The 26,210-nt window shown below is 45.3% G+C and overlaps 1 protein-coding gene across 3 annotated transcripts in view; it reads right to left on the reverse strand.

Moving 5' to 3' along the window:
* GPAM (glycerol-3-phosphate acyltransferase, mitochondrial) overlaps positions 1 to 26,210 on the reverse strand; it is a 62,232-nt gene that overhangs the window by 29,493 nt on the left and 6,529 nt on the right. Inside the window, exons 1-3 of one of the 3 annotated variants that reach the window (XM_028513856.2) lie at positions 4,121 to 4,524; positions 2,221 to 2,351; positions 922 to 1,044 (exon numbers count right to left, since the gene is read on the reverse strand). In XM_028513856.2, the coding sequence (XP_028369657.1) occupies positions 922 to 1,044; positions 2,221 to 2,322 (225 nt within the window). In that variant the 5' untranslated portion in view covers positions 2,323 to 2,351; positions 4,121 to 4,524. Of the gene's footprint in view, positions 1 to 921; positions 1,045 to 2,220; positions 2,352 to 3,762; positions 3,788 to 4,120; positions 4,525 to 26,210 lie in introns of those variants that run through there. The other 2 variants (XM_036027288.1, XM_028513855.2) reach the window with 2 other exon arrangements.

Consider the following 26,210-nt stretch of genomic DNA (forward strand, 5'->3'; position numbering starts at 1 on the left):
TGCCAGGTTAGGAAATCCCTTTATCCCAGACTCAGAATTCTACTTGCTGCCAAGCCAACCCTGAGTAAAGCATTCACTCAATACAGTTACCTAGTCACACACATTACGAGCAACCTCTACGAATGACAGGCCCTTTATGGGAAGAAATTCTATGTCGTGATAACGGACCCACTTCAAAGAGAGCTTAGCATCCAGGCGCACCTTTTCATGGGTAACCCTGCGGCTTTAGGACACGGCCACATCCGAGTCCACCATCCTGTGCTCGCGCATCCCCTTGGCAACCTGCCACCAGAAGCAAGCCTCTCGTCTAACCACCTCTTCCCAAATGTCAGCACCGACACCCTAATGTGGAAGATTCTGCATGGCTTGTGGGTTTTGTTTTGGGGTTTTTTTCACCAAAATACAAACAACAAACCCAAACACACTGCATTTAAAGTCTTCGCCTAAGCTTTCCGTGACCAGTCTTCACTATCAGGGTCAGCGGACACCTGCCCCACTCACCCCAGAAACTGAGGTTCACACAGGACAAAGCCGCAGAGCTCAAGTTCAACACCTAGAAGTCACGTGAAGGTTCCCACCAACGTTTCGGAAGAGTTAACCGAAAGCAAGATCTGCTCTCCCCGTGATGTCATACCAAAACTGCTGAAAAACCCAAATCTCACTGAGCATCAACTCCTGGACCAACATTTACTGACTGCATGAATGAAAGACTGAGTCAGCATCTTGACTTGGAATATTCAGTTTATAAATATAGCTCCAAATTCTAAAAACAGAAATTAGAAAAAAAAGAATAAAAAAATTCTAAAAGTGAATGAACTCTATTTGGCATTTGCCCAATACCAAATTCACACAAAGTTGGAAATCTGTGTCATGCATTTCAAGGGTTATTACAGGTTGATCGATGAGCAGTAACATTCTTACCCAGCTCTGGGGGGTACAGGAGTAACAACACCTTCCCACGAATGGCCTCTTCCGGCTCAGTAGGCTTTCTTTCCATTTTAAGGTTGCAGACCTGAAGACTGTAGGTCTGAAACCACACTCATCCTAAAAGATACCAAGGAAAAAGTGGTCACTAAATGGCAAGAAAATGATACATGTCCACATGATCTCTAAAACTAGGGTATTCCAGCTGAAGGAGAAACGTATGAGACATTTTCTTTGGGTGTTGGTATAATTATGTGTTTCTCAGAGTGGTTTCCATTCAAAGTACTCCCTCTGAGGTCAGCTCTTTGAACAAGAGCAAAAGCTGAGGACCTAAGAATAGCAAAAGCTGGCAAAACACACTGAACACTCAAAGCAGCATTCAGGATTTTCAAACAACGTTGGCAAAGCTCAAACAGCCTTGCACGATAGCGAGATGAATAAAATCAAACTCCTGGATCCCTATGTTAAGAGTTAATCTTACTCTCTCCTAAAGCATACACTCCCACAGAAGAACGATTTACCAAGGCCTTACATAATGAGCAAGTTGTTACAATACAGCTTAAACTATTTTGCTTGAAATGAAAAACAAGATACACTTACAGAACATTCCTTTATCCTAACAAGAAAGTGTAAAGGCTGAAATTGAAATTATAGCTGTATTGTACAATTAGGGCCAAACTCTGCTCTTCCATTCTAAACATTTTTTTCCTAACTTTGAGTTCCTCAGTTGCTCAAATTCTACTGATACTGCAGTCTCAAAAATAAGCAAAAAAAAAAATCATTTTTTATATAAAGCAGATAGTGTTCAAGAAATATTTTAAACATGCCACATTATGTTAACTAGAGAAAATAACATGAGATAACATTTGCCCTTTGGATTGGGTTCATGCTAAAATTTATTTCCTATTTTTAATTTTTTTAAGTAAACTTCATTTTCATTAAAAAATTATACTCATTAGATATAAGTATGGAAAATAGATGCAGAAACATTTTTAAAATACCTTTATAATGACACCACCCTAAACAAATATTAGTAGGTTTTTTTCTATTCAAAAGTATTTTGTTTTTTAATATGTCTGTAGTTAAATTTCTTACTCAGTTTTTCCTCCCAGTTACGATATACAGTCGGCTCCAGCATTTCCACCTTCATAAAAAAATTGTACTTGAACAATAATTAAAATTTTAAAAAAATTTTTAAAAATTTAAAAAAGAAATTAAATCTAGGAGAAAAAAACAATATTGCAATGAACGTCTTTAGGCTGACCACTTTAATCCACATTTTAATCGGAAACTTACCCACTCCTCACTTGCATGTTTACATTGGCCAACACTGCATTCTGCTGAATTTGGCAGATAAGAAACATCTATCGTGCCAAGGGTCAGTGCGGATTCATCCATGACATAAAGTGTGACTCCTAAACCATGTGCTGTAAAAAATACATATACCATTTAAGTTACTGAGGACTCCAGAGGGTAAATACCAGAACTCAAAATTCTGACTTCCACATGATTTTGCTCCGTAAGAGGGTGTCAGATGAACTACTGACCGACTTCCACCAGGTCCAGTCAAAGTGTAAAAATGGACTTTGATGTGTTTATTATGAATTCAGTTAGGCAGAGTTGATTTCAAAATAATCAATCTTTGTACCTTTAGATTTCCTAAACAAAACAGCTATGAATTTGTAAGAGTAAATAATAGCTTATTTCAGGTACATGACAAAAAATGACTTCGTTTGTGTTAACTGAATAATTTCTGGAAGAAATGAAGGCATGTGTTTATTTAATTAAATATAAGTCATTAGGTACACACATAATTAGATAACTTTTTAAGTTCTGCGCTGGGAATTTTAGGTCGGACATACTATACAATAATGCAAAGAGGGTACAGGTGATGAGGGCACCGCTAGTTTCCCACTTAAGTGGAATTAAGCTCTCAATTTTCTTGTGATGCCTTAAACGTGATATTTGCACTTTTAGGGCATCTGCAAAGCCCTAAAACAAAACCACCCTTTATGAAATATCTGTTTGATAAGTTTTCACCCTTTTCAACAAGTCTTTGCCTACCCTACAGGAAAATGTTCACGAACAATGAACAGCTAAAGAAAGTTCATGAAACTTTCAGATATGAACCTAAAACATAAAAACTTCTATCAATAAGTTTAGAATTATTTTTAAGACGGCTTTTGGCTATTTTTCACCTGGCATTCCTTTGAAACTCTAAAAGGTCAATCCCAGCTTAACAGTGTTCCTTCGAGGTCATACTGACTCCTTCTCAATCGCCACATGGGTTTGCTGCAACAACGTGTCCTGGCATAACTACCATATGCGTCCTTGACTTTTGACGTAAGTTCACAATCGAACACGACAGGCGGGAGGAAGAGGATAGTAAGGCGATGCACGTGGCATGAAAGCTCTTCTGTTGTATAAAGTACAACTCGGCTCTCGGTTTCACGGAGCCACAACAGGGGGAGCCCGGTGCTGCCAGAGAAACTGAAGATGCGCTGGCCCCAGCGACCAGAGGAGGGGAAGAGAAAGCGTCTGGTGCCAATGGAAAATCCACGCTTCGCTCCTCCCTCCCTCCCTCCAGCGTTTATCCAAGGTCGAGAAGTTTAAAAAAAAAAAAAAAAAAAGGAAAAGAAAATCGCAGGTGCCAGACTACGGACTGAGGGGAGCCAACTGTGGGCTCTGGAACACACAGAGGCAGGAGGGCAACTCTGAAGTCAAACGTCCCCAAGTTCAAATCCCCGTCTTACCACAAGCGGGGCTTCAGACACACCGGTTAACTCCGATGCCCTGGTTTCCCCATCTGGAAAATGTGCATAATATGATAGCTCTTTCCTCCTGGGATGCTGGGAGGACTGGAAAATACCTATAAAGAGCCTCGCACTGCGTCTAACTCTCAGCGAGCGCCTGTCCGCGCAAAGTCCCAGCACCGGCCGTCCCGGAGCATCCCTGCCGCCGCAACGCCGGAGCCAGCGCCCCGCGTCCCGTCCGAGCGCGCAGGGCACCGAGTCCACAGAAGAAGCCCGGCCCCAACCTGATCCCCCGGAAAAGCACAGTCCCGACCCCCCACTCCGGCACTAGCCGGAACCCATTTCCCAGGGGGACCCCCGAACTCGGAGGAGAGGTCGGGGGACACAGACCGTCCGGCAACTTGCAGGAGTCACAGGGGCTCCGGCGCAGAGGCGACACGCACCTGTCCCGGCGCTCCCGGCCCCTGCAGCCCCCCGCAGCCCGCCGCCGCCCTGGCCGCAGGCGCTCGCAGCTCCGCCGGCTTCACGGGCTGCAGCTGCCGGCCCTTCAAGTCTCCGCCGGGGCTCGCTGCAGTGTCGCGCTCCGGTGACGCAACGGGCGCCCGGGAATGACGGGCCAGCCGCGAGGCCGTTGGGCTGGGGTGGCCCGGGGCCTCGCACACGGCGTGCGGGTCTCGGGGGAGAGTGGGTGCACAGGAGTGTGCGCCTCGGTGGCTCAGCAGGGTGTGTGCGTGCCCAAAGGAGTGGCTATTCTGCCTCGGCGCTGACTCACGTGAGCGTGTGTGCCTAAGTTTGCATTGTGCAAACTGCTCAGCTGGGAGCTTGTATATCCAAGCGCCGTGAATTTCTGTGCACATGTGTGTTCCGCCTTGTTAAGAGCTTTGTAAGACTGTAGAATTTATTAGGGATGGGGTAGGTGGGGACTGGGGATGGCCCTGTTGTGTAATTTCTGTAACAGTGGCTGAGTGTGTTTTCCTTAAAGGAAGAAAATGAGGAATGAAAAAAAAAAATAAAGCAAGTAAGTCGTGAAAGATCTGACCCAAATTCGCCTACCTTCAACCCTTCAAAGTAACGCTGGGGACAGAATGGTTCTTTCACAATATTTTTCCTGCTGTAGACAAGGCCACTGCTTACCCAGAGCATCAGTAAATTAGGAAGAAATCGATTACCGCTTGCATGCACTCAAGCCGCAATCATTACATTTGAACTAGCAGTTGAGAATACAAAGATGATTAAGAAATAGTCCCTACCTTCACACCTCTGCCACCAGTCCTCAACTCCCTGGCACACATTAACCCTAAGCGTCTCTTCAGAACACGCCTTTGGGTCATGCCCGCCCATCAAAAACCATCCAGAGCTTTCCGACAGCCCACGTGCCTGGGCCTGGCACAGAAGGCAATCACAGGCAGGCTTCCACTTTCCCCACTATTCTCCCGCAGGAGCCCCTTGCTCCAACCTCTCTGACTGTCCTCAGGCACCACAGCAACAGTCCTACTCCTAACTGTGCTCATGCCAACACTTTTCCCTGCCTTCTTTTGTTCCTTCTGGAACTAGGTCTCCAAGCCTTTCTTAATCTCCCCAGCCCTCACTAATGATCCTCTCCTGGGAAGCCGCACAGATTTACTGTGGTGCCACACCTTGGGTCTCTATCCATTGTGTCATTCTGCCACAAGATAATGAACTCCTCATCACTGTCAGGGACTTGCCTCAGTCTCTTAGGTAAGACTGTAGTGCTTTGTAGCATTAAGCACTCAGTACACACTTGTTGGAGCTGGGGAACAAGAAGAAAAACAGGAATTCCTTCTCTTGAACTTTCTACTTCCATTTTAAATTGATCCCAAAATGCAGGTGTGCCCCTTTGAAAACAATCATGGAGACACACACACACACACACACACACATACACATTTATATCTTGAAGTTTAAGGCCCTGTTTTTATCAACCTCCATGCTCCTTAGCTCCAAGCACACACCTAAGTACTCAAGGACTCTGCTAACCAGAATCAGATAAATTCTAATGCCAAAACATCATAAAATTTTATGTACAGATCACTGGTACCTGACCAAAAAAGGAAAAGAAAAAAAGAAGGGAGAGGGGAGAAAACAAAAACAAAAAAAAAGCCTCAGGATTTGAGTCACTGCTCAACAGAAAGTAAGGCAAAATGAAGCAGATAAAACATTATAGGAATTAAAAGGTAAACCGCGCGGGAAAAGGAGATTGTTTTACGTGAAGTTCATTTGTGGGACTCGTAACACCCATTGCACAAGAGTATATTGTACTTATAGGAGATGTGGATTGCACATCTCCAGGTTGCTTAATGGAGTTGTTTTGGAAACAAGTGACACCCTTGGCAAACTTTCTTATCAACAGAACCACAATAACCTAAAATGATCTAGTCCAGCCAGCCAGGATGGAGCAACCAGGACTGAGTTTACTCTCCTCCTAAAACACACCAGGCAAAATAAATATAGCAGGCGGCAGCGCAGGGCACTTGTCTATCAGGGAGAAAAAAAGAATGGAGATAAAAATAAACAGAGTATCAGTGAGCTTAATAAACAAGCAATTGGATTCCCTAAAGTAAAGGAGAAATATGATAGGAGAGGTCAGGGAGGACAGAAAATATTTGTAGAAATAATGGCTGAAAACTTTCCAAATTTCAATGAAAACTGTAAACTCACAAATCCAAGAAGCTCAACAAACTCTAAGTGGAAACATGAAGGAAACTACACCAAGAAACATCTCGATTGCATTCCTTAAAACCAGTGGAAAAGTGAAAAATTGTTAAGCAGTCATAGAGGAGCAAAGAGGCATTGCCGTGCAAAAGAACAAAGGTAAAAATGACACTGGACTTCTCATCAGAAATCTGCAAACAAGCAGACGGTGAAGCAGCATCTTTAAAGTACTGATAAAAAAGGTCAGTCTATAAAGACATGTTGTGACATACAAAATCGGAAAGAATATATATATATATATCTCACCAGCAGACATTCAGTATGAGAAATGTTAAAATCCTTCAGGTAGAAAGAAAATACAATCAAACAGAAAGCTGGGCCTGCACAAAAGAATTAAGATCTCAAGAAATCATATGTAGGTAAATAAAAGGTTTTCTCCTTTAACAAGATTCTGTTCAAAGATAATTGCCTAATGCAAAAATCAACAGTATGTTGGGCAGCTTGTAACATATGTCGAAGTAAAACATATGACAACAGCACAACACTCAGAAAGGGGCAAGTATTCTGTTGTAACATTCTCATACTAAGCCTTAAGTGGTCCAATATATTTGAAGGTAAATTGCGATAACATGGATACTCTAACTCCTATAGCTGATCCATCAATGAAGAGAGTAAAGTAGAATCATTAAAAGAAAACTCGCATGAGTTTAAAAGAAATCAGTAAATGAGGGTAAAGAAGGAATGGATGGGATACAGAGAAACACAGCAAGATGTTAGATTTAAAACCAAACATGTAAGTAATACTTACCTCCAACTGAAAGGCAGATTGTCAGACTTTAGGAAAAAAAGCAAAAAACAACTGCTGAGTATTAAAAAAAAAATCACTTTAAAATAAAGGCAAATAAATGTTGGGGACCGCCCTGCCTGGTATCAGAAGCTGTAACCCCCGCCAAGGCTAAGGCTGAGGGAGTGGCCTTGGACCATAAGCCAGCAAGGAGACAAAAGCTTATCTCCCTGGCAAGAGCGCTGCTTCTGCTGCTTCATTCATAACTGAACCCCAGTGCTTGGTCAGTTAGCCAATGATGGGTAAGATTCCGCAAGGGGGGAATCACCTAAGACAGGCACGGTCACGTGGGAGGCCCCCAAGAAAGGATTTTGGGGGCTACAGCAAAAGGGGGTGATGGACCCTCGCCCCTCCGCTTTGACAAAGCCTGAGTCCTCATTGTCTGCGAGAAAATCTCCTTATTTCTTGGTTGCCTTAGTTCCCTTGCTCCACCTAAGCCTGAAACAATGACAGAGGGTGGTGCACCTCTGTGCTGAAAAGGGCGGGTTGCCCGGTGATCAGGCCTAAGAAAGAATTTGTAAAATCCTGTGAAACCTGCTTTGTTTGGAATGCTCTCAGTTGAATGATAAGGGTCCAAGGAAGAAGTAAGTTTGTTCCTCAAAGTTTTTCAGCTCTTTGACCCTGACTCAAAATAGGCCCTCAGACTTCCTTGTTACCTATTGTTTGATCCTTACTTCCTAGCAATGAGTAATGAGCTTTACCTGAATTCTTATGCAAACAAAACCAATAAAAAGCCTCTCTGGAGGGGGAACAGGCACGCTCTCCCCACCAGAGAGAGTGGCCATTCCGTTCCTACTTCCCCACAGAACCTGGTTGTCTCTGTGTATGTTTTTCTCGTGTGTTGACGAGCCATCCGTAGCATTCTTTGGTCACTGTCGCCGGTGATCACATCAAATAAAAGTCAAAGACTGAAAAGCAATGTACCATGCTAATGACAATCAAAAGAAACACAGTTGGTTATGTTAATGTCAGACAAAGTGATTTTGGTGGAAAGAATGTTACCGGAAATAAAGACGATCGTTCCATGAGGACAAAGGAGTCTGTCCATAGGAGGAAAACCAATTCTGAACATTTATTCATCTAAAAGAAAAAAAAACTCATGGGCACGGACCACAGTGTGATGATCACCAGGAGGAGGGGGCCGAGGAGAGGGAGGAGGGTGTGGGGTGCTAAGTGGTGATGGACGGAAACTACTTTGGGGTGCTGAACACACAATTCAGTGCACAGATGCTCTGTTGTACAGTTGTGCCCCTGAAACCTGTATAATTTTATTAACCAGTGTTACCCCACTAAATTTTAAAAATGCATCTAATAAAGAGCTTCCATTACATATGGATGAAAAACTGGCAGAATTGCAAGGAGAAATAGAAAAAAATTAATGATTATAAACAGCAATTTTAATACCCCTCTCTCAGTACCTGACAGAGCAAGGAGGCAGCAAATCAGAAAAGATGTGCATGGCTTGTGCAATGCTATCACCCGATTTGGCCTGATTGACATTAAGAACACTGCACCAGACACTATGACTGTACATTGCACTCAACAGTAGGAGAGTCTCTTTCTTTCCAAGTGCACCGAGAACATTTCCCACGATGCACTATGTTGTGAGCCATAAAACAAGTCTCAGTAGATTTAGAAGAATTCAAATCATACAAAAAAAAAAACATATCCTAACCACAATAGACACTGGAAATCAATAGCTTATAGGTATCCAGAAAAAAAAAAAAAAAAAACCCATACATTTGGAAACATGCTTCTAAAAATAACATGGTTTAAAAGAAATAACAATAGAAATTAGAAATTATTTTGAACAGAATGACATTGAAAACCCAACACGTCATCAATTGAGGGCTATAGCTAAAGCAATACTTAGTGAGAAATTTATAGAAGGAAAACTCTATGAATGTGAAAAAACAAAAAACGTAGTAAAGCATTTAGTGTTCCCAGTCATCTTCCAAAACCTGAAAGACTCCCACTGCAGAGAGGTGGAAGACTTCAAGGAATGTGGGAAAACCTTCAGACGTTCTGGTGTGTTACAAATGCACAATGTAAATGCAAACCCTGCAGATGTAAAAAGTGTGGGAAAGCATTCAGGTGCTCCAAGTCGTGGAGAGAAACCCTATGCATGTGAGCATTGGGGTAAAGCCTTCCTTTCTTGCAGAAGCATTCAAAGACGCATGGAAATGCACACCTGAAATACACTGTATCAGTGTGAGGGATGAGGGGAAACTTTCATTTACCACAGTTCACATCACAACCATGAAACAACTCGCACGGGTGAGAACACTTGCAGATGCAGACAATGCAGAAAAGCCTACACAGAATTCATGCTGGAGGAAAGCCTTCACTTGTAACAAAATGTTTCAAAATCACAAAGTGAAGGGTGCAGACTGCAGAGAAACCATATCAATGTGAAGAAGGTGGGAAAACCTTCAGTCACTCCTACTTCTCCCAAAGGTACAACGTGCCCACTGGATCATACCTCCTGAATGTCATGAACATGGAAAAGACTTCCACTGACCCCTACCCTTACATGGAAAGCCCCCACCAAACAGAAAGAAAAATGTAAATAACTCGAGGAAGCTTGCTGGAAATTAATTCCTGTCTCATGTTTCAGAAACCCTTCGACATTAAAAAGTTATTATTAAAATGATAAATTACAAAAAAAGAATTGGAGCCAAGTCTGTCTCTCATTATATTATTTCACATATTAACCTATTTTCTGCTAAGAACTGATGCTGCCTTTTTACTAACCTGTGTGAACAGGCTTCCCTTCAACTGACCCAGATTCATTGGTCAAAACGTACCTGGATCCATTTATCCAAGTTGCTACAGTTCGGCCTGTGTATAGAGGATTTCTTTCTGAGAATATTATGAGGAACGTTAGGAACTGACTTGCTGAAATCCCATGACATGCCGTCATCTCAAAGACGGCAATCATGCTATCAAAGACTCTTAAATGGAATAAAGTAAGTTTGGCCTGACTTATTTGTATTGAATCCATGCTCTTCTCATCATCTTCTTTCCTCCAGATTCCTTTGTTCATTCATTTATTCAATAAATACACATAGAGGACCCACTGTGTGCCGGCCACCCTGTTGTAAATAGAGCAACGAAGGAGATGGCGTGGTACCTTCTCTGTTAGAGCTGACAGTCAAGGAGACTTCCACAACTCTTGTTTAATAATTGTCTCCAAAGAGTTGCAAAAATCAGCATCAAGTTCTTTGCCCGTGGTTTCTAGAATTCACTTAGTCAATTTGGGGATGGCGCTGAGACCTGTCTGTCCAATGTCATTCCCTCCCACTTCCCGGCTATCGGAATCCTAGTTTTGTTTAGGTGACCTTTCACCCGGCCCTGAGAAAAAAAAAATGAATTGAATATCTAAGGCAATTATAATCATTTTGTGCTCTAACAGTCTAACGGCCCTTGTATCCAAGATGGTCACTATGACCCGGTTCTGGGCGATGGGACCTAAGAGAATGTCAGACGGGAGGACTTCTGGAAGTCTTTCTTTCCTGGTAAACGGAGACAGACACATTTGGCACTGCTCCTTCTTCTTTTTTTTTTTTTCTTTTACCTATTTGCGCTGTAACTTACCTAATTCCCAAACCCAACCCCTCCAAGCACATGACTCTAGATTTCATTGCGCATCTGTGTTTAAGCCACTGCGGTCTTGTTTGGTGCTGCTCCCAGGAAAACACACTCCCGACTCGCGTGTAATCCTGGGCACCGTTCTGGCCTCTGGACTAACGTGAACATGTGTAGGCAAACAGAGAGGGTGAAGGGACAGTCCCTGCCCGAGTGTCCTGCCAGTGGATGGCAGTGGAAGTGACTTGAGAGCCTGCTGTTTTGCAAGAGCCTTAGGCCAGAAGAAAATGGAATCTGGCTGGCTTGCTTCCACCACATTCGCGGCAGAACAAGGACTTCAGCTGGACTGAAAGCGGCCTTACCAAGTAGAATAAGCTAGACATTTCAAATCAGCCAAGCAGCACGCAGTCAGACTTCCAGGGGGAACTGTCTTGGCAAGTCCATCGGGATGGGCTACAAGTCGAGGCTCAACCCCACCCCAGCCCCCACCCCAGGCCCCGCCCCCGGCTCTGTGGAGGAAGGCCAGCAGGAACCAGGTAGGGGTCCCCAAGCACAGCCCTGCTGGGGGGCCTCCAGACGCCCGGCCTGAGCTGGGCCTCGGGGAACACACCAGTGCTGGAAGGGGGTCTGAGCACTGGATCTGCTGGCTAGTAGAGCAGGGAAATTAAAGTCCATCTTCTTTTCTTTTTTTTTTTTTAACCATTTTTAGTCTATTCTTAAGAAGTGAAAGGTTTTGTGGGGTTTTTTTTCCTTCTCCTAGAAATGTAGCCAGGTTCTGTGGCTTAAGTTCTGAGGTTCCCTGAGCCCTTAAGGCATGTTGGGTAATTTCAATTAACAGTCTTTTTTTTTGTTACTAAAAGTCAAAAAAAAAAAAAAAAAGAGGGAGGGGGAGAGAGAGAGAGAGAGAGAGAGAAATTGTTGGCTGGGGATGGTTGCCAAGAAGGCAGAGGCTACACGGGCCCCTGTTGTCTTTGTGCGGAATCGAGCTGGAGTGTTGGAGAAGGCCATAGAGGCCGGAGTGGCCCAGGCACTGCGAAGGGGCAGGGGGCCGAAGTTCTGGTCATGGTCCCTGTCTGGAAGTCCTCCACGGCGGGGCCTTGGGGGTGGCAAGTCTCAGAAGGAGGGTGAAGGACGGTGAAGAACCTGGAGTCTGGGGAACCTTCAGCAAAGGTCTCACTGGCTGATCACGTGGTGGAGGGAATGGCGCTTCGCGCGCCACACAGGGCCTGGGCCAGGAGCGGGGACGAGGGAGACCACTCCGAACCAAGCTGGAGCCTCTGTTTCCGGGCTTCCTGCATGACACGGTGCCAGAGAAAGGGAGGCAAGGGGAACCCCAAAAATGACGACCCTTGGACTTCCAGGGTTCCTTGACATGAGCAGCTTGGAGACAGATGGTTTGAACACCCATTCATTCATGACACACCGACTGACAGCCGGCTCTGTGCCAAGCACCCTGTCAGGCACTAAGCGTGCCCAGATGAAGCCATCACACCGAGAGCCTGCCTTTGTGGAATGAATCACCCAGTGGCCTACGGCATGTTGGGGGGGAGACAAGAGGCAGAAAGTACCAGACAAGTAAACAAATGAAATCACAGCGAAATGTAGAAGTTCAGGGACAATCCAAACATCACCTGTCACAGAGAATAACAGAGGGGACCGGCATTGGATAAGGGCCAGGCAGGGCCTCACTAAGGAGGAAGCAGCTACGTGGAGGCCGGGGTGTGGACAGCCTGGAAGAAGCCAGAGGAGAGCTTTCCAAAATAAGGAGATGATCCCTGCCAAAGCCTGAGGGAGGGCAGCGGCTGAGGGAAAGAGAGGACGGAGCACTGTGGGCTGAAGTGGCAGGGGCACAAGGGGCAGGTGGCAGAGAGACGGGTTGGGAAGCCAGACGGGCCAGGCAGGGCAGAAGCCACAGTAAGAAGTTTGGAAAATTGAAAGTAAAACTGCGGCCCTGGCTGGTGTGGCTCAGTTGGTTGGAGCATCATCCCACAACCGAAAGGTGGTAGGTTTGACTCCAGGCCAGGGCATATGCCTAGGTTGTGGGTTCAGGCCCTGGTCCAGGCACATACAGGAGGCAACCAATTGATGCTTTTCTCTCACACAGATGTTTCCCTCTCTCCCTTCCTCTCTTCCATCCTCTCTCTCTCTAAAAACAATGAAAAAAAATGTTCTCAGGCAAGGGTAACACGTCTTATAAAATAAAATAAAATAAAATAAAATAAAATAAAATAAAATTGTGACATGTGTCATAAATGTAGTGAAGGAATTCACACGCCCTTTCCCCTGCAAATATTAGAGAAGGGTGAACCTAAACAGAAGGTCAGGCCTAGGGACTAGGAGGAGGGATGGGCAGTGACCCAAGAGCTACGATGGAGGTAGGCAGGCACCTGTCCGAGACAAACTGGCAGCACAGAATGTAGGGAAGAGGTAAGCAAGCCGTTTCATAAGCTGCCATTCACTAAGCACTTACTATATGCCAAGCATTGTCCTAAGTACTTCATAGGCATTATGTCCAGCAACCCTCTGTACTAGCCCTGGTACAATCTGGAAAATGTAGCCCACGCCTGACAGCCCACGCCAGACTTAATAAGTAAAGTGAGTAAATGAGACCTACTTAGAAAGGTCTTGGGAGAGCAGAAAGAGTGAAAGGGAAGGGTGAGGCAGCCCGGAGATCAGCAACAGCAGAAGATTACTGCCCTCCCTGGAGTAGTGGGGTCACGACCCTCCAGCAGGGCCAGAGTGGCTATCCAGGTTGTTCACAGAGCCAGAGGCCAGAGCCCTGTAGGTGACAGCTGGGACTAAGGACACAGGGGCTGCCTAGAAGGCGCCGAGTCCACAGAACTGTCTGTCATGGCTGGAGATGTCACGTGAGAAATAAGAAGATACCCTCCCAGGCCTTTCCCTCTTTCTGCCCCTCTGTGAGCTGCCAGCCCCTCTGATTTGATTGGCTGGAGCCAACAGCAAGGCAGCCTGAAGAATGGGTTAAGCCTCCCCATCCCTCAAGCACAGAGTAGGGTAGAGAAGGATGGGGAGTGGGTCTGAGGGTCCGCAGGCAAAAGAGGGGCCCATCCTTTCACAGCTCCCAGAGCTGGGAACTATTACCACTCCCACTTTTCCTATGGGGAAATTGAGGTGCAGGGAGAGGGGGTGGTAAAGAAGAGGCAGAACTCCAGTGTGAGTTCACCTCTGGCTGACTCTGGAGTCCAAACACGTAAATAGTATATTTTCAGGCAGCGTAAGTGAGAGCCTAGTAGTTAGGACTGGGCCTCCAGATCCTGGGTTGGAAAGCATTTCTTAATGTTAACCCCACTCCATAAAGTACTCACAGAGGGTCGGCTTACAAACTGAGTCGCTCGTCGGGACATCAGTAGCTCGCCCTGAGTCTTTTTAGAAGAATGTCTGAGGGCTCTGCCCTGCATTCCGACCTTGACTCTCTCACATTCCAGCTATGTGACCCTGGGCCAGTTATTTAACCTCTCTAAGGTCTAATTCTCTCATTTTTAAAGTAGAAAAGCCAACGTCCACTTACTTATTGCATTATTTTGAAGTAAAATAGAATAACGTATAAAAAGTAATTCGCACAGTGCCTGCCACACGGTAAGGTTTACTAAGCAGTAGCTGTTAGAATTGTTGTTCATCCCTTCTTGCAGAGGCTCCGAGGACAAAAAGAGAGATCTTATGCCTTTGAGATGGAATCCTGGTATAGAACTTGTTCTAAAATCTTTGGAAATCACGTGAGCCCTTAAAGTTACTTTGTTCTGGGAAGAGTATTTCTGTGTCAGTCAGTGGGGGCTAAGTTATGACACAGTAACAAATGTCACATTGTCTTAAGACACAAAGTTTGTTTCTCTCTGTGGTGCAAATCAGCTGCAGGTTATTTAGGGGCTCTGTTCATTCAGGTCGCTGAGGGGTCTCCCTCATGCCCCCCGCTCCCGTGATTGCTGAGCCTGGGAACAGGGAGAACAGTGAACCACGCACCGGCTATGAACCCATGCATCACTTCTACGCCCATTTCATTACCTAAACCAAGTGGGTGAAGAAGTGCAATCCCTCCAAGTACCCCAAACAAGATAACTACACGTTTATGAACAACCCCCATGACTCTCAGAACAACCTCAGTGGACCTTCTCGTTGGGTTGGGTAAAGCTAAGGCCCCAATCCGGAATGAAGCGATTTAGTTACTTCTAACAGGCCAGACTACCCTACAGAGCATCATAAAAATGTGTCTTTGTCATGCCCAGAATTGTATGTCTGAAGACAACTTGTCTTTTAGGAAAAACTTTCATTCCTGAATACTGCTTAAGACCACTTCCCTGAAAGTCACTGGTGGTTCTGGGGAGGTATTGTCCAGTGTGCTTTGTGGAGCTGAGAGGCTGGCTGGGAGCAAAGCATCTCATCTTCTGGAAGCGGGGGCCTAACGTGGACTAGACTGCATGTGAACGTGTACAATCTAGTCCACGGTTCGGGCAGGTCTTTCCCAGAACCTTTCAACTGTTGTGTAACCTGATGTCAGACTTGTGGGTACCGATGGCTCGTGGGGCAAGTTCAGGCTCTAGGGGTTAAGAAGCGAGGCCTTTTCTCAGCTTTCACAACCCCATGCCCTCCTGGGTTTCTCTCCATTTACCTGGAAGGTTTTTCTTGACCTCTTTTGCTGGTTCAAGACCCTCTTTTGTTTTTACTCCATACTTTCTCCTTAGCAGATCAAGAACCTAGGAGTTTTTCTTAACTTCTTCTTAATCCAATCCAACACACACTTCTAACAATTTTACCTTATTAGCTTGAAACCCATCATTCTTTTCATCTCCCTCTTTATTTGCACTGTCCTAGTCCAGGTCATTACCATCTTACCTGGGAGGCATAGCAACTTAGCACCTGGAATCCTTGTGTCTGCTTCCGTCTCACCGCGCTCCCCAATAGCCCACACCTTGGCCAGAATGAAGACTTGAAAATGCAACACTGACAGTGTCGAACATGCCCCTATCCCTGCCTGACCCCACGCCAACTGGCTAAAATCCTGTCAATCATTCCTTAAGCTTTTAGGACAAAGACTCAAGTCTTCAACACGGCTTTGAATGCCTGGCCACTCCTGCTAACTTCACCACCCTCATCCCCTCCCACTCGCCCTTTATTTCTCTGACTTTGGCCACCCTGGCATTCTTTCAGTTCAGGAAAGACGGATTTTGGGCCCTGGCTGGTGTGGCTGAGTGGATTCAGCACGGGCCTGTGAACCAAAGGGTTGCCGGTTCGATTCCCAGTCAGGGCACATGCCTGGGTTGCAGGCCAGGCCCCCAGCAGGGGGCACACAAGAGGCAACCACACACTGATGTTTCTCTCCCTCTCTTTCTCCCTTCCTTCCTCTCTCTCTAAAAGTAAATAAATAAAATCTTTAAAAAAAAAAAAAAAGAAAAGAAAGACGGATTCTGGGCTTCCCTGACACAAAGTGCTTCTTCTGCCAGTGGCGGTCTCCCACAGAGCCCCCTGCTTTCTCTCCAGGTCATGCTTCGTAATTAAATCTCACCTCCTCATAAAAACCTTTATTGACCCTCAGACTAAGTCAGACCCCCCTGTCTTATGTTTTACCCCCCATGGGAACTTGGGGGGTCAATTGTGACAACAATTATAACTGAATACTTAACTATAGAATCATCACCTAATATCTACCTCTCTCTCTTAAGTATCACTCTTGACTTTTCTTATTCCTTCCTCTGTATTCTAACATGTGCAGCGCTTTGCTCAAAACAGACATTCAAGATCTATTTGTCGGATGTCTAAATACAAGACATGATTAGGTAACAATGCAACAAAGGAGTGTGTAAATGGCTATTAAATAGTCCTGGACAAGGTTGGCTCTAGGAATAGAAGCCTTCGAAGTAGAACACATGAAACACAGAGTTTGGGGGGCTCAGGACTCTGTAGGTCTTAGGGAACCTTGTGTGCAAGCGTGACAGAGAAGTAGAAAGTAGACTTCCTTCCCCCACCCCGGCCACTCCCTGGGCCAGAGCAGAGGGGCAACCGAAATAACTGCCAAGGAGGACTGGGGCCCGGGTCTCCGGTGGTGACCAGCCACACAGGGGCCACACATTCAAGATCCTATTCATTCAAGATCCAGCCACACATTCAAGATCCAGCCGCACATTCAAGCCACACATTCAAGATCTATTTGTTAGATGTCTAAATACAAGACATGATTATGTCTTGTGGCCCAGCTTGGAACTGAAAGCTGCTATTGAGCCCAAGGCAGAGCAGAGGCTGGGAGGCCAAAGCACACCTGCCCAGTGAATGTGAAGGAAGGGATTTGCAGGGGAAAGCTAGACACGGCTGAAGACGGACTCACTGTATTTTCCCTCCCTCAGGATTGGCCTTTGTCAACAAAAATGATTACATGGAAAGGACAAGGAGAAGCAGAACTACTTTGTACGTAGGCCGTTCTTTTTCCAATGAGTCTGAAGGAAGCTGGAACCTTACTAACTAAGTCTGGTTGGGAGGAAGATCAATCTAAGTTCAACTAAGACTATTTTTAGAATACTTTTTTTTTAAGATTTTATTTATTTTTAGAGAGAGAAGGGAGGGAGAAAGTGAGAGAGAGAAAAACATCCATGTGCAGTTGCTGGGGGCTGTGGCCTGCAACCCAGGCATGTGCCCTGACTGGGAATCAAACCTGCAACACTTTGGTTCGCAGCCCGCACTCAATCCACTGAGCTCTGCCAGGCAGGCAGAGTACTTTAAAAAAAAAAAAAAAAAAAAAATTAGCATATCAGGGACATACAGGCTCCAAAATTTTCTTTTGGAAAATTTATTGTCTTAGAAGTTCTAAACATACCCCTTACAACTGTCTTTAGCTATAACTTAACAGATTTCCCCAAAGAAAAGGTTTCGAAAGTAAAGAATATCATCCACCCAGGTTCCAGTTGTCTAAATTACCTGGTACAAAGCAAACCTCAGTAAGCATAAGCCAATGGACTGTGTCTTTAAGCAAATATTTTCTGATAATCATCACCATATTGTTCCACAGAACACTTTACATTTGTTGCAAGGATGACCTCGGACATGAAAGCAAGATATTGAACAATAGACTCTTCAAAATGTAGGGTCACAAAGTACAATCCCCTGATCTACCCCTACTTCGCTATAGAACTGACTGGGTGGTCAGTGGAGCCTGACCTCTCATCCAGGGTGACTTATACTGTGCTCATTTTTTTTTTGGAAGATTTTACTTATTTTATTTGTAGACAGAGGGTAAGGGAGGGAGAAAGAGAGGGAGAGAAATATGAATGTGTGGTTGCCTCCTGTGCGCCCCCTACTGGGGACCTGGCCTGCAATCCAGGCCTGTTCCCCAACTGGAAATCGAACTGAAGACCCTTTGGTTCGCAGGCTGGTGCCCAATCCACTGAGCCACACCAGCCAGGGCTTCACTCATTCTTGTTGCACATCCTTTCCTGCTTAGTTGGAAAAACATCTGCCCCAGTTGTCCAGTTATTTTAGTTACTTTTTCCAGAGGCTCTCAGTTCTGGTCCAGGGTTCCTGCATTATCCAACATAAGTCACTGGAACACACATGCAAATTTGACACATGTACACGAATTGTAGAATTCCAAGTCACCACTATACGTATAGATGGGATTACAATAAACCTGCATATCCACAATGTTGGTGTTACTCTAGGTTATTTATAAACTATGTTTTTAGAAGATAGTCTGTCTAGATTTCTAGGTCAACTACTCATTAACGATTGAATAAATATAATCTAGGTAGAAGATCAATTATATCAAAGGTCCCATGAATTGATGAAATCCTGGAAAGAATGAATTTTAACTCCCCAGAGATAAGGTTCAGTTGAAGCCTACAGGGTTATAGCATGCCTTGTGTACCATGTAAATGTTTTAATGGTGATAATAGTTAAAATAGTAAAATTTTCTACTTGGTCAGTAACCCCGTTTCATAAACCACAGTGACTCAGCCAAACTGTAATTAAGCAGAATAGCCTCCTCTCAGTGTGGCCTGCAATCTGCTTCTGTTTACAAAACCAGAGGTGGCACACATAGGAATCCTGTTATTAATTAGGCCACCATGCCGTAATTATGGGTGCTGTACAGACACATCCAAAATGATAATTATTCTGAACCCTTAATTACAGCTTGACAAACTATACCATCCAGAACTATGAAATATTGCCTGTAAACTTAATCTACGGTTTTCATCTTTCTGTGCCTCCTTTTCTTCATCTGTAAAACAAGGCTAATAATAATCCCTGCTTTGTAGGGCTGCTGTGAGGACTGCGAGCTAAAACATGTAAGGCGACGGACAATCAGTACCCGATGCACAGTAGGCACCATACAATGTTTGCGGCTATCGTCCACAAATATGTCCCGACCTCAAAAAGGAAGGCTTAATTGGTCCAGGCATCGATCCCCCTTGCCTTCACAGACCATAATTAATCAATGTGTTATTTTAGAACCACGGGCTTCCCCAGCTCCAACCCCAACGTGGTTTCCTTCTCGGGTTACACATTTGCATATGGTTTTCTTCTGGTAACTCTACAGATGGTCCCAGACTTCCGATGATTCAACTCAACAATTTTTTGACTTGACCGTGCTGTGAGAGCAATATGCACTCAGCTGAAACCGTGCTAGCAATATAGCAATATTGCTTTGGCTAGCAACATGTGACATGATGCTCTCCCACGATGCTGAGCAGTGGCAGGAAGCCGCAGCTCCTAATCAGGAGATCACGTGGGTAAACAACCAATACCGCACAGCATGCTGTGTTGCCAGCAGGTTTATGGATATCGTATTCGGAACAGGTTTAACATCCGCTGGGCTAAACTATGAAGCTCAGCAGGTTCGGTGTATTAGATACAATTTTGACTTACCATAGGTTTATCAGAATGTAACCCCATTGTTTTTCGAGGAACATCTGTACTTTGATTAAGTCAGTAAAATCTTTGAAGCAGGAGCTCCTAACTTTTTGGATTCAAGGAATCAAATGATCTAGATTCTCCCCTATTGGGGGTGGAGGGGGGGATGTGCATATAAACGTTTGCATTCAATTTACGAGGGTTCATAATGCCCCTCTGAGGTCCTTCATGGGCCCCAGATTAAGAATCGTAGTTGGAGAGCATGATCTGGAAGGTCGCCAAATTGAATCTGGTTCTTTTCACAAAGTCTAAAGCAAGATGAAACACGTATTCGCACAGCGTGAAGGAAGTATTAACTTCTCTGAGCCAGCGAAGTACTTTCCAAGAAAGGGTTCCGATGATGATAAAGGAGGAGGGAAACGAAGAGAAGAGTGAGAGGAGGAGTCATCACTCAGAATGGATAAAGGTGGGGAAACAAACGGTGTACTTTTACCTTTGAGAGAGCCAAGTATGCAGCCGTGCTTTGAAACTGGGAGTCCTGTATGGCGGTTATTATAGCCACTCTGGAGGCAGTTTGAGTAACCGATTGTATCTAGCACTTTCTTTTAAACCTCAAACAGGGAAAATATTATCAGTGGGGCTCTTCACGCCTGGTGGAGGATTCAGACACAAAAGAAATGTTAATTATGGGAACTGAGCTGTGAATTCTGAGTGACCCTAGGGACAAAATGATTATCTGGTGGTCTTATGTTGCTGGAAATTTCTTAGGGGGTTTTAAGGTTACATTAACTGATTTTCACCTTAAGTGCTCCACCTGGAGAAGCATTAAAGGCTCCTGATAAGGAATGATTTCAGAGGCGTAATGACATCAGCCAGATCTTTTGGGTGAGTCAGGGGTACTGTAAGGAGAAAGGCCCAAGTGAGGCAGGCGGCTGTGACCAGCTGGGCGGAGTCGTGGGCTTCCCGCCACCAAGAGCTGTCTGTCATCCAACTGGAGCTCACCAGGCCCCCACTCATCACCTGTTTCTGACAGTCACCAGTGCCAGAGCCCAAAGGGGAAGAATAATAGATTTCCAATAAATGTCCCCGAATCAGTCCAAGGACCCGGCTACATTGCCTCCCCGTGATGGCCTCCGATTGCGCCCCTGCCTGTAAGAGTCAAACGCCTTCTCAGGCGCTGCAGCGGTGACCTCCTCTCACCCGCACTGAGCTCTGCCCCCTCGCCCTCTCCCTTCTTCCCCGCCTCACTCTGCCTCCATCTCCAAGGCATCTCTCTGTTCTCAGACAATCCCAAGTTCATCCCTGGTGTATGTATTGTCCCCTCTGCCAGGGACATTCCCCCTCTACATACGTGATGGCTGACCCGTTCTTATATTCCGGCCTCTCCTCAGTTAGAAAGCTTCCTGTCCTTTCTGAAACATGTCACTGTCTTGCATATGTCTCTGTTTCATTGATGGCACTTATCACCCTGGGAAAATAACTGTTGATTTATTTCTCCACATTGTGAATATCCTCCATGAGAGTGTGGGCCCCATGCGAGCGGGCACCTTCTGTGTCTCAATCACTGATGCAGGCCCCAGGCTCAGCACAAAGAAAGCTCCCTGTATGCATTTGTTGGATGCAAGAATGAATGATCATCATAATAGCTGCTATTTATCAAGCACTTGCTCAGTGCCCAGCACAGGGCTGCAGGTTTTTATAGCTATCTCACTGAATTCTCACAGTGACCCTCCGAAGTAAGTGTTTATCTGTTATTCTCTTGGTACAGATTAGGTTGCTGAGGGGTCATGCCGTTTTTCCAATGTTAAAGCTAACATGTTGCAAGCTAGCAAGTAACCAGGACCTGATTCGAACCCGGGTATGTTTGACTTCGATGCTCATGCTCTAAATCAGGAGGCAGCACACTTTTTCTAGAAAGAACCAGATGGTAAATATGTAAGTCTTTGCAGGCCATATGGTTCTACACGTAGCAACCACTCAGTTCTGTTGTGCTATGAAAGCCACCATAGACAATACATAAATAAATTGCATGTGGCTGTGTGTTAATAAAACTTTATTTACAAAATATGGTAAGCAGGCATTGGCCCAGGGGCCATAATTCGCAGATATATATTCTGTATGCTGTGCTAAAGGGGTTTTCAAAGAGAAAAGGGAGGAAGAGGAGTAAAAGAAAAGCATTAACATGTGTGCTTGGTGCTTGGTGAGCCCTCTTGAAATAAGAACAATAGCAGGTGGATAAAACTAAGCTAAAAAAGGCAAAATCAGCAATAAGGTCCTGGTAGGATTTATGACTCTATTGATTCAGCTTCTCGACTGAATTATAACCATCCCTTAAGACTATAGTAGAGTTTAATTTAAATAAGGTGTTCCATCTTAACCAAGTTTCCATTCCTATTGTAATCACGTGATTTCCCATGCCACCACTCAAGCAGGCCCACACCACCCTCCACCCCAAGCAGCCCCAGATGTTCACTACTGAAGGACAAAGTGCACCGAGTCACTGGCGGTTGAAACTCTCCTTCTCTCAAACGTTGAGCCTGAACAGTGGTCTTTCCTTCCCCAGCAAACGTAAGAGGTATTGGCAAGAGGTGAAAGGTAAGATGTGACTCACAGGTCGGAGAAAGCTCTGCAGCCTCCTTGGGAAGGTGACCGACCACTCTTGGGTTCAGTTGTTGAGTCATTCAGAGCGGTGGCTTGCGACACTGAATATGAGAACTAAAGCAAAAGGCCAACTCTCGGTCTCTTGGGCTTGGGGTGGGAGGCAAAGGCTGAATTTCGGAAGGTGGGGAGCAAGGGGCAAAGGCAATGGTGTCTGCAGTGCTGAGCTGTGTGTGGGTGACAGGCTGGTGCGGGCCAGAGCGGGGCGGGTGGGGGAGGGCGAGGCCTCCTCTCAGTGCTCTGTTTTTCTCTCCTGGCTCATTACAAAGACAGGAGACAAAATACTCACTTCTCTTGTTCCCTGAAGAAGGAAGAAACGACATATGGTTCTCAAACCAACAGGCACATTTTCCTCGATTTCTATGCAATTTTCTAAACATGGGCCTTACATGTTTGAGCAAATGACAAAGATTAAACTTCCTTCAGGCTTCTGAACCTTTTCCTTGGCCCATCTAAGTGCTTGGGTCATGCATGTGTAAAAGTCCAGTTTTAGCGTAGCCAGAGCTCTGACCTCTCCTCTGTCATCCCCCCAGGTGATGTCTGATCCCCTAGCCCATCTTCAGCAAACTGTCCTGTTAGGTCAGTTCAGCCAGAGTCCCCTTATCGGTAATGTTACTTCTTAGTAATTCTCCATCCACTGACCGCCTCCACCCTGCTCCTTGGCTATAATCCCACTTGTTCATGTCATACTTGGACTTGAGCCCAACCTCTCTCCTGCACTGTGAAATCCCATGGCAGTGGCCCCTACCCTATCACGCTGGTCCTGAATAAAGTCTGCCTGACCATCTTTAACAAGTATTGCTGAATGTTTTTTTTTTTTAACACAGTAAAACAGCCCCAGCACAGAACACCCAGCACCTACCAGGGACCCTAGAGACACTAGGTCTATCCCAGCCCTGCCGTTACCCCACAGTGATGTCCTGGGCACCCCTGGCCCAGGCTTCCCCTTTAAGGGCCTGTTTTCTTGTTAGCAACAGAATGAGTCTGTCTCCTACCTTCTCATCCACCCAGATGTTCATCTTTTTTCATCTTTTTGTTGCCTGTTTAATATTTATTATATTTGTTATTGTTCAGAGGTACTATTTAAGATGATTTATGTTATTAATAAAAGTGGCTTTCTACCGAGCATTTAGCATTGACGAGGATTGTGCCACATGCTTTAAATCCGCCCTAGTACTTAATTCTCACAACCTCCCGATGAGGAGGGACACTTGTGATTGCACGCTTCACACACATGTGAGCTGAGGTTCAGGAAGGTGCTATGGTGTTCCCAAGGTCAGAGAGTAAGTGGCAGAGCTGGGATTTGAGCTTGAACCTTTTCTTTTTCCTTCCTTCCTTCCTTCCTTCCTCCCTTCCTTCCTTCCTCCCTTCCTTCCTCCTTTTCTTTTCTTTTTAAGAACTACACTGTCTTTGTGTGCCCTGTAGCCCCTGGTCAACATCTGACCCAAGAAAAAAACTGCAGATTCGAACTCCCTTCCCCTGAACTCCATGATGCCACTCACCATGTCAGGCTATGAAACACCAAGATGTTTTCCTGCAGGAGACGGTGCAGGAGTTGCCACGGATGTCCAACGCATGGCCTTTGCCCTTGCGAACCCAAGAGAGACACTCAAACCCATGGCGAAATCAGGGGGCTCCAGAGGAGCAAGCAGTGCTGATAACTCACAAAGCAGGAGTCCCCTCATCCTTGATTTTCCCTCGATGTCATTCTTGTGCTTCAGCAAACATTAAACCATGGTGTCTGAAATCTCTGATTATTGGAGAACCTTTTTTCTTTGCTAGGGAGAGGCAATCCCTTTAAGGTTGGACCAAATCAACAATCTGAAGATTCAAAGGAGCTGGGGGCTCTCCTCAAACAAACCAAGATTTTCCAGAAGGCAAATCAGCACTGGCCTGATCAGAGAGGCCTGGAGACCTGTGGTGGGATAAGGGTAGATTCCTACAGACAGCAGAGCGAGGCTGATAAGGTTGATGTCTTGCACAGATCTGATTCGCTCGGGGTGTGGGAGAGGGAAATTAGTTTAATTTTTGAATGTCTGCTATGATCTAGGTGATTTTATGTACACCAAGCATTAGGTCCTGCGAGCAATAGGTAATGTTGACATTTTACAGATGAAGCCAATAAGAACCTAACCAGGGATTCATATTCTCTCTCTTTCTCTCCCTCCCTCTCTCTCTCTCTCTCTCTCTCTCCCCCTCTTTGTTTTCACTCTATTTCAATGTCTGTGTAGACATCAGCCTAAGTCTAATTCATATTTCCAGGATTTAAATGGCATTTTCTCAATTGAATATTTGTAAAAAAATAATATTTAGACTGCTAAACCTAATACAGTGCCTAGCACAGAGTAGAAGTTCAATAAAACAGGATGAATTAACAACTAGTAATGTTGTTTATCAAAGTGGAGTTGATATCATCTGATCCAGCGGTTCTCAACTAGAAGCGATTTTGCCCCCCAGCGGACATCTGAGTATGTCTGGAGATATTTTTAGTTGTCACAATAGAAGGGAGGGGTACCACTGGCATCTAGAAAGTAGAGGCCAAGATGCTGCTAAACATCTTACAAGGCACAGGACAGCTTCACGGACACAAAACTGATTTGACCCCTGATCTCAATAAGATTGCTGAGGTTAAGAAATTCTGATACAATTGAACATGCCTTACAAACGAAGCAGGCAACCATGACTCAGAGAGACAGAGTTGTCCAGGTCCATGCTACTCGCTGATGGCAAAGTCACGATGGGAAGTGTCCCCTGACACCTTCTACAGTGTTCTTGCCAGACCTCAAGCTGCTGACTCGCCAGAGGGTCACCTGCCACAGGGGAGATGGTTTCAATGGGAAATGACGTGTTGGCTTAACAGCCCAGGTAAACCGCACATCATGAGGCAAATTCAAGTGGCCCTCAGTCTGGGTCATCTTTTCACTGAGCAGGCAGGGGAGGCTCCGGAACCCGAGGAGACCAGGCTCTGGAACGGAGTGCTCACCCAGAGGCCTTTGCTGCTCACCAGCTTCACCTAACACCTTCCTATTCTTAGGGCTGCAAACTAACGGTCCCAATCATCAAACTGAAGAAAGAATTTCCTTTTACTAATTAAACAGGCAAGTTAAAAATATTAGTGATTATGTGGTCACATTAAGTCAAAGTCAAGGTAGAAATGGCTAGCAAGTGAGTCTCTCCACAGCATAGGAGTCACCTGCACGATTGTTGTCATCAATGACCTGTTGGTTTCCTGTGTGCCAAGAGCTGTGTTGGGTCCCAGAGAGGAGACAGGCAGAAGGAGACGAGGAGGATGTACCCTTGACCTCAAGAAGCACTCAATTCGAACACGAGAGTCTGCGTGGCATCACCGTCACAGGGCAAAGCCAATACTGCAAAATGGGTAAAGCGTACCCGTCACTGCTACACAGCTAAGCCCGGCACGACTCGCTTATTTTAAACAACTTTTAACACAGAGACACTCCCCTGCAGCCCAAGCATTTGGACTTTCCCACTTGTGGTGTTATTGGGACTTGGCCTGCCTGATGGGTGATTTTGGGCGGGGAGGAAGAGTCCATTAAGCTCCTGGGGGAACTCCAGTGCCCTGTACCATATCCAAAATGACAGGATAAGGAGATGCAATAGCAGACATCATTGAGTTATAGCAGCTCATTTGATCCCCAGATCCCTTCACTTAAGCTGGTAGATGGAGGGGACCCCAAAAGGCTACCCTGGGCATCTTTTCCAGCGGCCTCCAAGCCGCACCTACATGGAAGCAGGAGATCTGGATTAACACAACTCTGAAGATTGACTTTTATCTTGAAATTTCAATGAAAAATTAAACATCCTGATAACACTGGGTCCTAAGGGTTTTTTATTTCCATTGCAACTGCTTTCTGAGACGGATAATTCCCCTTTAGATTTTCATGAGTTTGGCCCAG

Source organism: Phyllostomus discolor, chromosome 5, assembly GCF_004126475.2.
Source record: "Phyllostomus discolor isolate MPI-MPIP mPhyDis1 chromosome 5, mPhyDis1.pri.v3, whole genome shotgun sequence".
Lineage (NCBI taxonomy): Eukaryota > Metazoa > Chordata > Mammalia > Chiroptera > Phyllostomidae > Phyllostomus > Phyllostomus discolor.